At 41.4% G+C, this 16,769-nt stretch overlaps 1 protein-coding gene across 1 annotated transcript; it reads right to left on the bottom strand.

The window, feature by feature from the left end:
• Nucleotides 1–1,198: 1,198 nt before the first annotated feature.
• Nucleotides 1,199–10,709, bottom strand: LOC124140344 (cytochrome P450 2J6-like). The gene is made up of 4 exons (XM_046507880.2): nt 10,255–10,709; nt 5,432–5,956; nt 3,321–3,761; nt 1,199–2,806 (listed from the first exon to the last, which is right to left on the bottom strand). The coding sequence occupies exons 1-4, from the start codon at nt 10,583–10,585 to the stop codon at nt 2,628–2,630; spliced, it is 1,476 nt and encodes a 491-aa protein (XP_046363836.2). The 5' UTR covers nt 10,586–10,709; the 3' UTR covers nt 1,199–2,627.
• Nucleotides 10,710–16,769: the final 6,060 nt, after the last annotated feature.

The following is a 16,769-nucleotide window of genomic DNA, read 5'->3' as shown; positions in this document are numbered from 1 at the left end:
GTCACAGTTAGTTGTTATTTTTGTGTAATAGTAACAGTTGGTTGTTATCCGTGTGTTATATCCACATTTGGGTGTAAACTACGTGTTAGTCACAGTTAGTTGTTATTTTTGTGTAATAGTAACAGTTGGTTGTTATCCGTGTGTTATATCCACAGTTGGGTGTAAACTACGTGTTAGTCACAGTTAGTTGTTATTTTTGTGTAATAGTAACAGTTGGTTGTTATCCGTGTGTTATATCCACAGTTGGGTGTAAACTACGTGTTAGTCACAGTTGGTTGTAATCTGTGTGTTGTATATACAGTTAATTGTTATCTGTGTGTTACAGTCACAGTTGGTTGGAATCTGCGTGTTATTGTCACAGTTGGTTGTAATCTGTGTGTTATATATACAGTTAATTGTAATCTGTGTGTTACAGTCACAGTTGGTTGTAATCTGCGTGTTATAATCACAGTTGGTAGTAATCTGTGTTATATATATACAGTTAATTGTAATCTGTGTGTTACAGTCACAGTTGGTTGTAATCTGCGTGTTATAATCACAGTTGGTTGTAATCTGTGTGTTATATATACAGTTAATTGTAATCTGTGTGTTACAGTCACAGTTGGTTGCAATCTGCGTGTTATAATCACAGTTGGTTGTAATCTGTGTGTTATATATACAGTTAATTGTAATTGTCATGTGTTACAGTCACAGTTGGTTGTAATCTGCGTGTTATAATCACAGTTGGTTGTAATCTGTGTGTTATATATACAGTTAATTGTAATCTGTGTGTTACAGTCACAGTTGGTTGTAATCTGCGTGTTATAATCACAGTTGGTTGTAATCTGTGTGTTATATATACAGTCAATTGTAATCTGTGTGTTACAGTCACAGTTGGTTGTAATCTGCGTGTTATCACAGTTGGTTGTAATCTGTGTGTTATACATACAGTTAATTGTAATCTGTGTGTTACAGTCACAGTTGGTTGTAATCTGCGTGTTAGTCACAGTTGGTTGTAATCGGCGTTTTATATCGACAGAGATTCTTTTCTGCGTGTTATATTCACCGTTGGAATATAGCGGGAATAGTGCTTAGTGCGGCGTTAAACAACAAACAAACAAACAAACTGTCATAAAGTGCAGATGTAGTCCGGAAGGTAAAGCAAATTGTAATTATCATGTGCTACCTTCAGAATCAGGAATAAGAACATGACACATTCGAGTGTAAATATTTATGTAATATCAAAGCAGAAAACAAACATATAAAAATAAAACTAGCAATATGTTTTTACATCCATGACTTCCTGAAACATATGTTATTGTTTCCAAGGAACAAGATGTATAATGTTGACTCAATCATAGTGGTAAACCTGATGGATAGAAGGGAATCTACAGTAGCAAGGTTATCTTTTTCATAATTAATCTCTTTAAAGTAATAGTTACATTGTTGTCATATCATCTTATAATGTACGAGATCAGTGGAGACATGCATATATTATTAAAATTGAAACCCACAACGTTGTGAGTGCGCATGTTTTATGTAGCCATGAACAATACTTGTCTATAAGAGTTACCGCCCTTGTCTTCAGCGTACTGTATGTTTATTCCAGTAGCCTGACCCGCCAATTATCATGCTGTCACAAAGTGCTTTATGCCTTCGTCATAGCGATCTGCTGATGGCCTGTCCCCGTCTCTCTCGACAGGCAGAACTCTGTGTCAACGCTAGACTAACGCTTGGTCTCAGAAAATATATAATTTTGATAGAGATATATTGAAAAGGAGCCCCAGTGAGATGGGAGATCCTGAACCTGCGGAAAACGTAGATTTGCTTTATTTGGGGATTTTGCATTACAGAAAGGGCTGGGCGGAAAATGAGATGGTTCAGGGACTGTGAGACGGATTAGGTCAACGGTTACCGACAGCGAAATGCGATATGCGGAAAAAGGTGGATAGAGCGAGACTGGAACCTTGCTTTTCGGCAACAAGCGGGTGCAAAGCGCTCTAGGGCATGTACACCACTCTAGGGCGGTTAGGAATTTTTAAAAAATATCGTCATAATGATTTCGTATGTACATATACCATAAAAACAAAGAAAACATGTTGCACAAGAAAAAGTGCGTGTTAAACTACATTTACATTGATACAAGACACCGCATCCGCAAACACAATTACTAACAGGGTACACATATGAATTTATATTTTCTCGTCTAATGTTGATACAAATACTATGCTGATCGTTTTGTTAAATCGTTTCAACAGCATACACTGTTTCAATGATAGTATTACAATAGGCTACGCTTTCACAATCAGCTGTGGCCAATTCGTCTAAAGTGCCGCGATTGGCTGTGTAGATTTGCGTCCCTTGAGCACGCCAAAAACCTAATATGATTATGGGTTCGAGTCCTGGTTCGCCCTGAATATGTTTCTAGGTTTGTCAGGACCATACCGTAGCTCGTGGGTTTCACCGAAGTAGTAAACGTCTAAGACCTGCATCACTTCTGCCCCCACCCCACCCCCAGGTTTCCACGCCGTGATGTAACTGTAATACTGTTCAAAGCAGCGTTAAACCCAACTGAAATATTTATAGGGTGTTACTTTCTATTCCTGTTGAGATTGTTGACTGTGACCCCTATACTGATCCGAACAGTATTAGTTCCGGGGAACAGCTTTTACTTGGAACTGTTGTGGCATGTGTGTAATTCCCATTTTCCCATCTAATGGCGGCTTCTGGCCGTCCACCGGGAGGAACTGGAACCTCTGGATCATGGTAGTGAGGAATAAGAAGAGCTCCATCCGGGCCATCGACTCCCCCAGGCAAACTCTTCGACCTTGAAATATGTCAACAGAAAGTACATTGTCAATATCGTATGTGTGTTTGTGTGCGTGCGTGTGCGTGTATGTGTACATGTGAGGCGTTATAAGTCTATGGATAAGGTGAGGTGAAATTGGTTTTAACGTCGCGTCCAAGATTATTGCACTTGTGTAGCGACGTGCATGTGCGCGTGCGTGCGTGCGTGCGTGCGTGTGTGTGTGTGTGGCTGCTTCTACTAGTCCGGACTGATGCCGATTTATAATGTTAGCACACTGAGATACCATGCCGCAGTGTAACATGAATACCCCACTCAGACACAGTATACTGACACCGAGCCGTCCAGTCCTTGTTTTAACCCCTTAATGCCGAGCGCCAGACAGGGTTACAACAAGTACCATCTTTTAACGTCTTTTGGTATGACGCACACGGGGATTGAAACCGGGACCTTCCGCTCTCCGGGCGGACGCTCTACCACTAGACCACGGAGGCAGTCTCTATGGATTAAGATGTGTCACGTTTTTGTAACTCACCCAGAGAAAAGGGGATGAATTCATCCCTCTTTTGAATCTTGCCTGCGTCGTCAAGGAAACGGTCAGGTCTAAAAGTTTGCGGGTCTCTCCATAAATCCGGGTCTTGAAGGACTGAATCAAGGTTCGTGATAACTGTGACGCCTTTTGGGAAGGTGTAGCCTCTGAACTGGACATCATGTGGAACGGCGTGAGGGACACCAGTAGGGACAATGTTACCATATCGCAACACTTCCATAATGGTGGCCTCCACGTAGGGAAGGTTCGTCTTGTCTTTCATGGAGGGCCGTCTGCTCTGACCAACGTTCTCCTGGATTTCTTGAAAGCACTTCTCCTGAACATCCGGGTAGTTCAGGAAGTAGACCAGTGTCCAGCGTATTGTGGTGGCCGTTGTCTCTGTGCCAGCAACGAACAGATCAGCAATGGTCCGAGCCAGATTCTCCACTGCCAACAGGAACCAAATGTCAGTGCCGTGTTCAAACTATTTCGTGACAGATGTACCATGACACATACAAAGACGGAAACAACACAATCATATTCCCACGAATTTCATGTTGAAAGGTAAATATGCAAAAACAGAAAGATTGGCTTCCTCGGTTCGCCAAATTCAGAGAATAATGTTTACAGGGCCAACATTTCATGTTGAATTTAAGAACACGGCCAAAACACAAATGCCAAATCGAAGCCAACTTAAAATATTGCGAAAACAGATGTGGATTTAAACCAGCTTCTAACTACATATATGCAACACAGAGGTACGAACACAAGACGTTTACGTGACAGAGACAACAACGAGACTGATTACAATGGAAATCGGTTCCCGCGTCACAGTCTATGATTTCACGTGCAGGCACACATTGTTGTTGGGGACGGCTACGTTTGGGTGAAGCTGTCCAATACCGAGAACAACCCCATGAGCCAGAATAGCCGATTTTTAACCATAATTAGTTTTTACATCATGGCTGCGGTTCAAACCTCTTGAACAAGTTCAGATGACATGATTAGTGGCAATAAGCATATGAATTACAACCGTCACTGGCCCATTGGTTACCGATTAGATGATGTTTACAATGCGAGGAAATGTAGTTAGAAAGAATTGAGAAGCTCTGTTAAAGTGCTATGGTCAAATAAATAAGTAAAATATTGTTGAATCCCACTTCTAGTTACACATACACGAAGATGTTTACAGGCGACAACATGAACCATGACGTCGACCATGTTCCCGAGACAAGTGAGTTAACTGACTATAAAAGTCCAGTTTCCACCCTTGCCGAACTAGGCTGATATTATGGAGTTACATTTTGCCTGGACTAACGAGTCTATGCATAGTCCAATCAAAATCGCGCACAGAAATCGAAACCCGGATCGTAAAGTGTCATGCAGATTTCTGTCGACTGCAAGATTTGCAAAGCATGTGCACCGCTAACTCGTTGTCAACAGATAATTTCTATTTGTTTTCATGCTTTTAATCGAGGTGCTCACGTGATTTGATGCACTTCGCGATGTAAGACTCGTTTTATCACAATATATATCTTGATTATCAATCAGATCGTCTTGACTGGGCGCCACCGTTTTGTTTGAAGCAAATGCAAATGATACGAGAGGTTGAATCTGATTGGTCAATAGGGGAGGCATAGAAAGGACATAACTCGTAATAGCCACTGGTGGCGCTACGATCGAGCCCAGTAATTCCAGCCTAGTTCGGCAAGGGTGGAAACTGGACTTTTAAAGTCAGTTAACCCTCTTGCCTCGGGAAGATGGACGTCGACTAAAGTCCACTTGACGTACAGTCAGGTGAGCTAAAAACATTTTTGAATGTACCTATACAATGAGACATTACAGAACCCTATGTTTGAAGAAGTTTTGAATGACATCTACCTTACCCTACACGAGTACATAGTATTTATGTCACAAACAAGTTCGTGCTCTTAAGAGCGGTTATTTCGATATGTAGAATCAACAAAGAAAAAGTACTGATATAATTTGTATTTAAAATGTTAACAGAGGCAATAACGCCATTTTTTCCCATGCGAGCTAAAATCATAGACGGTAAATATCCAACAAAACCCTGACTTATGGAAATGCATAATGTATATACCATAATTACAACTTACAGTCTAACGTGGTGGTGTCTTGTTTCTGTTGGCGAAGTCGCATCTCCTTCAGGTATACGTGGATGAAGTCGTCCAGGTTGTCGTCATCGTGATTGTTTATGTGATCTTTAATTGAAGGATCAATCAGAAGATTGTCCACTATATCGACATTGTTCATGGTTTTCTTGAACCGGAACGGATCTCCAGGCAAAAATCGAACAAGAGGAAAAATGTTCAATAACCCAGCTGCTGTGGTGTTTTCAAAATTCTCTTCCATTGCTGTCAGGAATGTGACGAAGAGAGGGTCTGTATATTCAAAACGTTTGCCAAAGACAGTGGAACAGATGACATTAGACACAGCGTTATGCACAAGACGCTTAATGTCAAAACCCTGGCCTTTCTCTTCCTCCACGGCTGCCACAAACTCTGCGATTTCCTGGTTTATCTTGTCTTCCATGACGGTTCTTCCCACCCCAAACTCTCGCAGAGTGTTGAGAGCAAATCGCCTCTGTTCATGCCACAATTCCCCGGAGGTTCCGATAACTCCTATTTGAAGAATACAATAAACAAAATCATTTACATGACAAAAATAGTGAGTGAGCGAGTTGGGTTTGATGCCGCTTTCAACAGTATTTCAGATATATCACGGCGTGTTGGCTTGATGTGGGAGCAGGTCCTTGTGAAACCCATGTGTACCGGTAGGGTGCTGACAAACATAGAAACACAGTTTGGGCGAATCTAGGATTCGAAACTGCCATCATATAATAGGTTTGTGGCATGCCTAAGGGAAACATTCCTAGAGGACTTGGCCACTCGTGCCTTACGTGGATAACACGTGGATAGAGTACAAGATCAGTGCTCCTGAACACAATGAGAAGACGCCAGTTTACTTACACAGGAAGAACCTGCCAAATGATCATATCAAATAACAACCAAATCCAAAAAATCGCTTTGATAGCGGTATACGAGACTGAAACCTTAGTCAATAACAAGAGTCATCAGAAGATGACAAATCCCCCTGGTACCCATAATAGCAAAAAGCCCCCCAACACGACAAAATAAAACACAGATGAAGAGCTTAGGTCCAAAAGGGTCCAAAATGCACTTTGGCTCTTTTTGCATGTTATTGCATAAATAACATCTATGAGTTCTTGTCTACTTGTAGGAAAATTATTGTATGTTTAATTGAAATTGTTTTTTTAAACATTGCTACTTAAAATTCTGTAAAAGGGCCAAAGTCAAGGTCCAAAAGGGCCAAGGTCACTTTGCTATATTTTGGCCCTTTCAGCTCTCATTCCCGTGTGTGGTTGATACTAGTGTGTTCAAGAGGTTTTGAAAGTTTGTAAACATTATTATTATGTGTCAACTATTTCAACAAAGTTAGCATTAGTTTAAATCATTTACAAGAGCTTCAAAATTATGCTTTCGGTAGTTGTTTATCAATCTCACATGTTCAATTCCATGCAAATGCCTGAGGGTAAAAAGAGCCAAAATACAGACATTGACCCTTTCTGCCCTCACACAAATTAAAAACGAAAGTTTATTTCCTTTTTTGTATGTTTTTTTTTGATAGCAAAATTTATTTCTGCTGTCAGAATGTGTTTAGGAATTTGTCGGTTAATAAAAAATGTTCATTGGCAGGCATAACGTTATAGTTTTTAATACTTTTCTCAAAATGGACTCCACATGACATTGACCCTTACGGCTCTAAGCTCTTCACATGGATAAAACACAGCAGGATTAGTGCTTACGAACACAATAAGAAGACGCCAGTTTACTTGCACTGGAAGAACCTGCCAAATGAATTCTTATCAAATAACAACCAAAGCCAAAAATCGCTTTTGAAGCGTATACAAGAACGCTCCAAATATTTACTGTGAAACATGTAGCACGGGAAGTTCCAATTTTCCAAAACCTTAATCAATAATTTCTTTTTAAAAATGGAAGTGTGTGCTTCAGTCTGATAGGTTGATTAAATAGGCTTCGAAGAACGGACATCTCCTGGACTCTTCACTTCACGTGAATACTTTTCGTGATATTTATCTTTTATTTTCGCCATCCCAAATTGCCATTCGGCTTGGTGAAATGGATACTACGGGAAATGAAAATTAAGTTTGGTCAATATTATCAGAACAGATTTAATTTAGTTGTCCACATTCTCCGTGTCAATATTAATTTCCATTTTGTTTTATTGAGTATTCGATGGCGGTGAATTTAACGTTTGAAACGTCCATCTTATGCCGTCGGTTCCAAATGAAATTTCGTGGTCACTTCATTAAACTCCATATAGTGAAAGATTGGATGGAGTAGCAGTTGGAAGAGTATGGTGAAAGGTTGGTTGGAATAGCAGGGAGGGACAGATGGTGAAAGATTAGTTGGAGTATAAGGTATATGCAGAAGGTGAAAGTTTGTTGGAGTATAAGGTATATGCAGAAGGTGAAAGTTTGTTGGAGTATAAGGTATATGCAGAAGGTGAAAGTTTGTTGGAGTATAAGGTATATGCAGAAGGTGAAAGTTTGTTGGAGTATAAGGTATAAGCAGATGGTGAAAGTTTGTTGGAGTATAAGGTATACGCAGATGGTGAAAGGTTAGTTGGAGTATAAGGTATATGCAGATGGTGAAAGTTGGTTGGAGTATAAGGTATATGCAGATGGTGAAAGTTTGTTGGAGTATAAGGTATAAGCAGATGGTGAAAGGTTAGTTGGAGTATAAGGTATATGCAGATGGTGAAAGTTTGTTGGAGTATAAGGTATATGCAGAAGGTTAAAGTTGGTTAGAGTATAAGGTATATGCAGATGGTGAAAGTTGGTTGGAGTATAAGGTATATGCAGAAGGTGAAAGTTTGTTGGAGTATAAGGTATGAGCAGATGGTGAAAGTTGGTTGGAGTATAAGGTATATGCAGAAGGTGAAAGTTGGTTGGAGTATAAGGTATATGCAGATGGTGAAAGTTGGTTGGAGTATAAGGTATATGCAGAAGGTGAAAATTGGTTGGAGTATAAGGTACATGCAGATGGTGAAAGTTGGTTGGAGTATAAGGTATATGCAGATGTGAACAAATGGTAATTATCATATGGTGATAGGTTGGTTGGAGTATATGGTATGAGCAGATGGTGATAGGATGGTTGGGGTATAAGGGATGAGCAGATGGTGATAGGATGGTTGGAATATAAGGTATAAGCAGATGGTGATAGGATGGTAGGACTAGCAGTTAGTACTGAGTGTTAAGAGTAGCAGTTATTTGATTGGGATATTGCAGAGGAGCTACTACATATAGATGAGTTTGAAGCCTATAAGCCTATGATAATATATAAAAGTAACAAAACTAATTTCCATATTATAGGCAATCTGACCGCCTCCGTGGTCTAGTAGATAGAGCGTCCGCCCGGAGAGCGGAGTCGTTGGTTCGATCCCGGGCCATGTCATGCCAAAAGACGTTATATGGTACTTGTTACCCTGCCTTGAGAAATTAATTGGATAAAACAAGGACTGGTCGGCTCGGAGTCAGTACACTGTGTCTGAGTGGGTTATTAATGTTACACTGCGGCATGGGATCTCAGTGAGTTAGCACTAGTCGGCATTAGTCCGGACTAGTGCAAGCAGTGGGTGGATTTTATCTATACTCTCAAACCTATTTGTCCTCCAAATTTCAGATGCAAACAAAGAATCGGACTTATCTGAAAATTAAATAACTTAAAGAATACTTCTAAGGCAGTAGTCCATTTTTTTCTAGTTGTAATTAGTTGCCCAAATAAAGCATATTTAGCACGTTGAGCTAGATCAGGCACAGGTTTACTTAGACTAAACTTACAAGCGAAGACTAATCCGAGATATCTATAAGTATTAACAACCTCTAGCACTTGTCCTCTAAAATACCATACAGTAAACTACGGTTATAACGAACTCAAAGGGACCACTAATTTTACTTCGTTATAACCGTAGTTCGTTATAGGCATATATGCAGCATATATACAACAAATGGCCGGGACTTAAAAATAAGTTCGTTATATCGGTCAGTTCGTTATAAGCGTGTTCGTTATAACCGTAGTTTACTGTATTTCTTTATTTTAAATTTTCCTCCTCTTCTAAAACAGCATCAGATGTTTGTAAGTTAACAGTCATTCCCCACTTATCTGCAATCTAACAGACTAAGAATCTAGAATACTTATCTGACGCTGTAAACTACATACATTATCAGTGATCATAATTACATCATCAGCAAATAACAATAATAATACTTCTACTATATCTGGATAGAGTTGAATCCCATGAGTTCCACGTGCCATAACATCTGTAGCTAATTCATTTGTAAATAAAGAGAATAACATAGGGCCCAGCATACAACCTTGTCTTAAACGATGGACAACTTAAATGGACAATCCAAATAATTCGTGGAATCTATTACATTTAGCACATGCTTTAACTGATTGGCATACACTCTGTAACGCCCCCAACATTTTACGATTTATCTCATAGGAAGACAATAATGCCCATAGCTTTGCTCAGTTGACATAATGAAAATCCTTTTTAAAATCAATAAAAACTACATACAGTTTCTTTTTTCAATTTACATATGCAAAAACCTCTACTATTCTGCATATATGAAACTGGCATTTCTTAAAGTCAACATCCAAACCAACACGTGGTAACATATGCTTACCGCCTACTTAATACTTCATAAAACATTTTATGATGATGCATTCAGGAATGATAGTAATTGGCACAATTAACATTTTAACATGGCGGTCGTGGCGGCCATGTTTGAAATCGGATCAGAAGTGTTAATGAATTTTTAGAATCACAATTACAACACCTTGAATTAGGCTCAAATATAAATAGAACGTACCTTTTCCCCGTGCTACAAACTCAGTTATAAAAGAATGTGGTCTATCTGAGAAGACGTCGGCGTTCTTGACAATGGCTTCCTTTATAACATTGTAGCCGTTGAGGACTATGAGGGGCTGGTGGAAGACATACACACTAAAGATGTCGCCATACTTCTGTCGGAGGTTCTTAAACGTGACCCGGGGATCAGAGCCCATAGACAGGGCGTTCCCCAAAAACGGGAGGAGAGGGGGCCCTGGGGGAAGTCCAGAACGCCGCCGCGTCAACAGCCACGACACAGCCAGCACAACAGCTAGAAATGAGGCAACTGTTGTAACTCCACACTCCCACATTGTCTTACGCTAGTTTCCAATCCGTCTATAACCCGACACGAGAGCGAGACAGAGTACAACTGTCGAGTCGCTCATATGCAGCCCTCACTTATAGCACAGCAGGTTTATCAAAGTTTACAGAATGAGTCAGCTGAACAGTGCGCATGTCGTTCGTTCGAGTCGACTCAGAGTTAGCTTTTTTCAGCTATAAATACTGAACCGCAAAAGAAACGTCACCATGGATAAATATATGAGAAACCTTATTTGTCCAAACACTGTAAGCATACTTTGACATATTAAAAAGATGAAACTTGGCAAAACTGATCATCAAGGTTGAAATTAAAGTGTCAAATGTTCTTAACGTGAAACACAACACTAGTCTCCGAGTGAATGGCATCACAAGTCAGTATCTCGTGTGTCCGCCATGTACATTGATGACTGCCGTGCAACGTCGATTCATGGAATGGATGAGGCGGTTGATGAAGGCCATAGGCACCTGAGACCACACTCTGAGGAACGCCTGACGCAGTTTAGCTGCAGTTGTCGTCCTTGGTCGGACGTCATTCAGCCGTCTTTGAATCTCGTCCCACAGATGCTCAAGGGGATTTAAATCGGGACTGAGGGTAGGCCACTGCATGGTTCTGATGCCATTCTGCTGGAGGAAGTCTCTTGTTGCTCTCACAGTGTGGGTACCGGCGTCATCGTGCTGAAACTCGTGGTTGCGGCGACGTGCCAAATGAGGTATGGGGTGTGGTCTCAAGACTTGATCAATGTACCGAGCTGCTGTGACACAATGCCTCTCCCTGGACCGATGTTCTGGAAGACCACAAGGCCGACCCTCTGTGCAAGACCAATTCCATCCCACACCATGATGCTCGGACCACCCCACGAGTCTCTCTCAACAACACAAGCATCCGAATAACGTTTCGCCAGACTCTCCCCCCACCTCTCTCTCTCTCTCTGCCATCTGCTGTTGAGATACAGTAACGGCTCTCGTCTGAGAAGAGGACTCTTCTCCACTGCTGGTGGCGCGAATGCTGGTGCTGTGTTGCCGGGCACGGCGATGTCCCGGCGATGACGTGGTGTCAGAATGGGTCCTCGGTGTGGCCTGTGACAGTGGAAGTGTCTGCTCGTCAATCGTCGACGCACGGTGTCCGCACTAATGTGTCGCTGGTGTGTCCCCATGGTCTGTCGAGCAGTTTCCACAGCAGTAACAAAGCGATCTTGAAGATGCTGTCGCACAATCTGACGATCCTGACGTCGGATGGTGACCCTTGGTCTACTACGTGGTCGGTCATCTATAGTGTTGGTGGTCTGATACCGTTAGTGGAACCTGTATATGGTCCTTACGTGGACTTGGAATGCATTGGCTACTTGCCGGGTGGTTTGTCCAGTTTGCAATCGTCCACGGGCCTGGTGTCGCTGATTTATTGTCAATCTTGCCATGTGGTAGCAATTCAATAACGAATGAATGTTATCCGATGTGGGTGGATTTTATAGGGCAAGAAATGGGGTAGCGCATGTGCATTCAATTTGCACGGAACTCACGTGCATCGGGTAACCATGGCCGTTGCCGTGATGCCTTTGGGAGATCGGTTTTATTGTCATCTGCTTTGGTTTTTTATCATCAAGCTCCATTTTTCCAGGTAATGTTGAATTTTAGAAACTTTGACAAAAATGACCCAGCTATTTAAATGACAACTTTTCAAGTAATGTTACTTGGGTGACCTTTCTTTTGCGGTTCAGTATATATTTTCAGTTGAAGGGAAGCTGGACTGTTACCTGCAGCCTGACATACATCTCCTGATTACTAAGTGACGGAATTACCATAGTGCTCTCAGGAGGCTCATTCGGTCACAGGAATACATATCTTTTAACAAAAAACATTTATGAAATATTGACCCGTGTATCCTACGAGCTTTGCATTTCTTTAAAGCTAAATATTCCGGCGATTCAGTCAACGAATCTCTCTTTCTATCTCTCATCATTTCGGGCTCAGCTCTCTCATGAAACTGACACACCGTCACATTTATAACTGAACTGATGTTCAAAGCGGCGTTAAACATAATTCACTCACTGGTTATCGCTTACATGTGTAGGTTTTCAGTCTGAGTCATGTTCAAACATTTTTTTCCTGTTTCAAAACAAATTAAGTGACAACTAGATCTAGAATTGCCTTTTCACAACATGGCTTTATTCCATACAGAATATATAGAACAATTAGATGGTCATGCTGAAGCACGATCGAGGAATATAGTGTTAACATTAACACTGGGGCAGCGTGGCCCAGTCGCCGCAATTCGCTATGCAGAGTTGCGTCCCTTGGACACGCCAGAAACCTATGATTGTGAGTTCGAATCCCGGTTCGCCCCGATTATGTTTCTAGGTTTGTCTAGGTTTGGCACCATACCCGTGCTCGTTGGTTTCACCGAAGTGGTAAACGTCTGAGACCTGCATCACTTGGGGGTTTCCTCACACATTAAGCTGACACGCCGTGATATGACTGGAATACTGTTAAAAGCGGCGTTAAACACAACTCACTCACTCACTCATTAACACTGATTTGATATAAATTTCAATACCAAATTCATCAATTTGGAGCAAGCAGAAACTATATAGAGGGTACAGTTAATTCGGCTTGACTCGGACGATGTCAACGAGATGGGCAGAAGAAGTCATAGACAAAGACTTCATAGAAAAGGGTATGCCAAGATAGTAACCTGTTCCGGAAGTATTAGTTTACTGGAGCAGGCCCGAGGTTGTAATACTATTGTGTTATTTTGCATACTGTCAGGAATATATGTGAATATATGTGAATACTTGACTTGCCTTTGCATGTGTTTGTGAGGGTGCCACTCGAGGCAGGATACGTTGACCTAAACACATGCTAACCACATGCTAATGACATAGTCGGAACTGCACAGTGGACTTTGCCTTCAGCAGAAATGTCTAATGCTTATGGAAAGAATTTTGTCGCTTTTATTTAAAATTATTTTCACAATGTAACAATGATAAATGTACGTTTGGTCAGCACTTTCTTAGAAAATATTTATATATGCATATTGGCTGGTCTCTATACAAAAGAGACCAAGTTACAATGTTCCGCACACCAACACAGTAATGGGGGCAATGGCGTCCCATATAATGAGGAAACTGTACTCGGTGTTGCGGCATACATAGTTTGTACACGGGGGAAACACTCTATATCTTGGCTCGCAAAATAAGTGTGAGAGAGATTGTTGCCCTTGTTTACACACTGTGTATGTCGAAACACCGAGTACAGTTTCGTCATTATGTGGGCCATCCATAATACAGGTCAGATTATGGAACATCGAGAATTCAAGGCAATTTAAAATCAGTAGACAAAGTTAAACACTTCCTTTACATTGACACAATACAACGAGTGAGTGAGTATGGTTTTACGCAGCTTTTAGCAAGGAACACAAATTTTAAGGATAACAACTGGGTTATACAAACAACGACTGATTGTGTAGGCTTCGCAAGCGGGCAAGGTCAGAATGACATGTACGTAAATAGAACAACGATATGAAGCGTTTTATCAATATTCATCTGAAAAAAATATAAGTGTCTATGAAGGTAATGTCATGTCTAATGCAAGTTGCTGGAGCAACAATATTAAATAATGTTCTTCGTTAATAGTTTCTTTATCGGATGCAAGCACCTAAGAGTTGATGAGTGAGTGAGTATTGTTTTACGCCGCTTAAAGCAACATTGCAGCAATATCACGGCGGGGGACACCCGAAATGGGCTTCACACATTGTACCCATGTCGGGAATCGAACTCGGGTTTTCGACGTGACGAGCGAACGCTTTAACCACTAGGCTACCCGACCGCCTCTACAACACAATGAAAGCATGTGCAAACACAATTAGTAATAGGATAGTAAGAGGATAAAAGTATGAATTAGGATTTTCACATTAACTGTTGATACAAATACTATGCTGTTCAATTTGTTGAATTGTTTCAAAAGCATACGCTGTTTCTGTGATAGTATCACAATAGGCTCTGTTTTCATAATCAGCTCTTAGGTGCCGCGTGCAGAGTTGCGTCCCTTGACCACGCAAGAAACCTATTCTATTGTGGGTTCGAATCTCGGTTCGTCTCTATTATGTTTCGATGTTTGTCAGCACCATACCCGTGATCGTGGGTTAAACCAAAGGGGTAAACGTCTAAGACCTATATCACCTCGGGCTTTCCTCCCACATCAAGCTGACATGCTGTGATATATCTGGAATAGTGTTCAAAGCAGCATTAAACCCAACTCACTCCCTTTTCATCACTAAATGCTCAGATACAGTGTCAAGTAAGAATTTATCGGAAACACCTCATAGCCGTCTCAGTTATTTATGCTAAGCTTACGTATAAACTTCGGCCAGATATGTCTCGGGGGAAAACGACAGGAATGAAATCCCCACATTAATTCAAAATGGCCGAGTTGGAGCTGTGTGTTCACCAACAATATTCACGTTAGATTGATTTGAGTGTTTATTTATGTGGTGTGCAGTAGTAATTCGTTTAGTGGACGAAAGGATGCAAAGTAAAAACTATACTTTAGATTATGGTATTTACATGTAAAATGTTTGACATATCTGTAAAGACTTAATGTTAACAAGTACAGATAATATAATACAGTGGAGGGAAAAACACGAAATTTGTATACATAAACTGTGTGAAGGATTGTGTCTCTTAAAAAGTTGTTCTGCTGTGTAGACGTTGTTAGGCACATGGTGATATTTGGAGACACTACCTCTGTACAGAGCGGGGCGGTCGGGTAGCCTAGCGGTTAAAGCGTTCGCTCGTCACGCCAAAGACCCGGGTTCGATTCCCGACATGGGTACAATGTGTGAGGCCAAATTTCTGGTGTCCCCCGTCGGGATATTACTGTTATATTGCTAAAAGCGCCATATAATCATACTCACTCACTCTATATAGAGCGAACACGCAGTTCGTACGTCTGTTGGACTGATCAGCAAAGAAGAAACAATACCTAGAGGAAACCATCTTCCCGAGGCAAGAGAGTGAACTGACTTTATAAGTCTAGTTTCCACCCTTGCCGAAATAGGCTGGAATTCCCGGGCTTGGTCGAAGCGCCACCAGTGGCTATTACGAGTTATGTCCCTTCTAAGCCTCTCCTTCAGACCAATCAGATTCCACCTCTCGTATCACTTCCATTTCCTTCAAACAAAACAGTGGCTCCCAGTCAAGACGATCGACGAGGTCTATATTGTGATAAAACGGGTCTTATATGGCGAAATGCATCAAATCACGTGAGCACCTTGATTAAAAACATAAACAGATTTGGAAAATATCTGTTGACAACGAGTTTGCGGTGCACATGTTTTACAAATCCTGCAATTGACCGAAATCTGCACGACAGTTTACGAAACTGATTTCGATTTTGTTGTGCGATTTTGATTGGACTATGCACAGACTCGTTAGTCCAGCCAAAATGTAACTCCATAATACCAGCCTCGTTCGGCAAGGGTGGAAACTGGACTTGTATAGTCAGTTAACTCTCTTGCCTCGGGAAGATGGGAGAAAACAGGTTTATGCAGTGCACTCCTCCCGTATTGCGACATATCTATAACCTTGAGCGTTCACTGTGAGGAGTTTATCGAGCACCTGTTTGACATGAATGACTTACTGTATGTCATTCAACCCTAGCCGTGTGATCGTTGCTGATGCTATATGAACTCGTTTGCCTGCTCCAGATTCGAGTATTTATAGTCAGCCATGATGTGACTGACATTCGCTTCAGTCTCCGTGGACGTTGGTTGGTTGGTTTGTTGTTTAACGCCGCACTCAGCAATATTCCAGGTATATGTAGTAAATAATCGAGTCTGGACCAGACAAACCAGTGATTGATATCATAAGCATCAATCCACGCAATTGGGATCGATGACATGCTTCAACCAAATCAGCGAGCCTGACGATTCCGTTAGTCGCTTCTTACGACAAGCATAGTCGCCTTTTACGGCAAACATGGGTTGCTGAAGACCTATTCTACCCCGGATCTTAGAGGTGCCCGTCTTGTCGTACTCTTTAAGGCAATGCTCCATTGAATTGGTCTTCAGCAACCCATGCCTGTCGTAAGAGGCGACTAGCGGGATCGGGTCAGTGGTTAAGAAAGCAGCATTATCCTCTAAGGCTGACAGCATTTCTCCATGGGTGGCTGTTGCAGTTA

The sequence above is a fragment of the Haliotis rufescens genome, unplaced genomic scaffold, assembly GCF_023055435.1.
Source record: "Haliotis rufescens isolate VD_foot unplaced genomic scaffold, xgHalRufe1.0.p SCAF_5, whole genome shotgun sequence".
In the NCBI taxonomy this organism is placed as follows: Eukaryota; Metazoa; Mollusca; class Gastropoda; order Lepetellida; family Haliotidae; genus Haliotis; species Haliotis rufescens.
Note: the sequence above shows the minus strand (reverse complement) of the source record. Positions and strands in the feature narration are given on the sequence as shown.

What these genes read in the sequence shown, in the direction of transcription:
- LOC124140344 (XM_046507880.2), bottom strand. Translation starts at nt 10,585, where the DNA reads ATGTGGGAGTGTGGAGTTACAACAGTTGCCTCATTTCTAGCTGTTGTG. An exon ending in GTTTGTAGCACGGGGAAAAG is followed by an intron (nt 5,957 to 10,254) that starts GTACGTTCTATT and finishes TTCTTCAAATAG; the next exon opens with GAGTTATCGGAACCTCCGGG. An exon ending in AGACACCACCACGTTAGACT is followed by an intron (nt 3,762 to 5,431) that starts GTAAGTTGTAAT and finishes TCCTGTTGGCAG; the next exon opens with TGGAGAATCTGGCTCGGACC.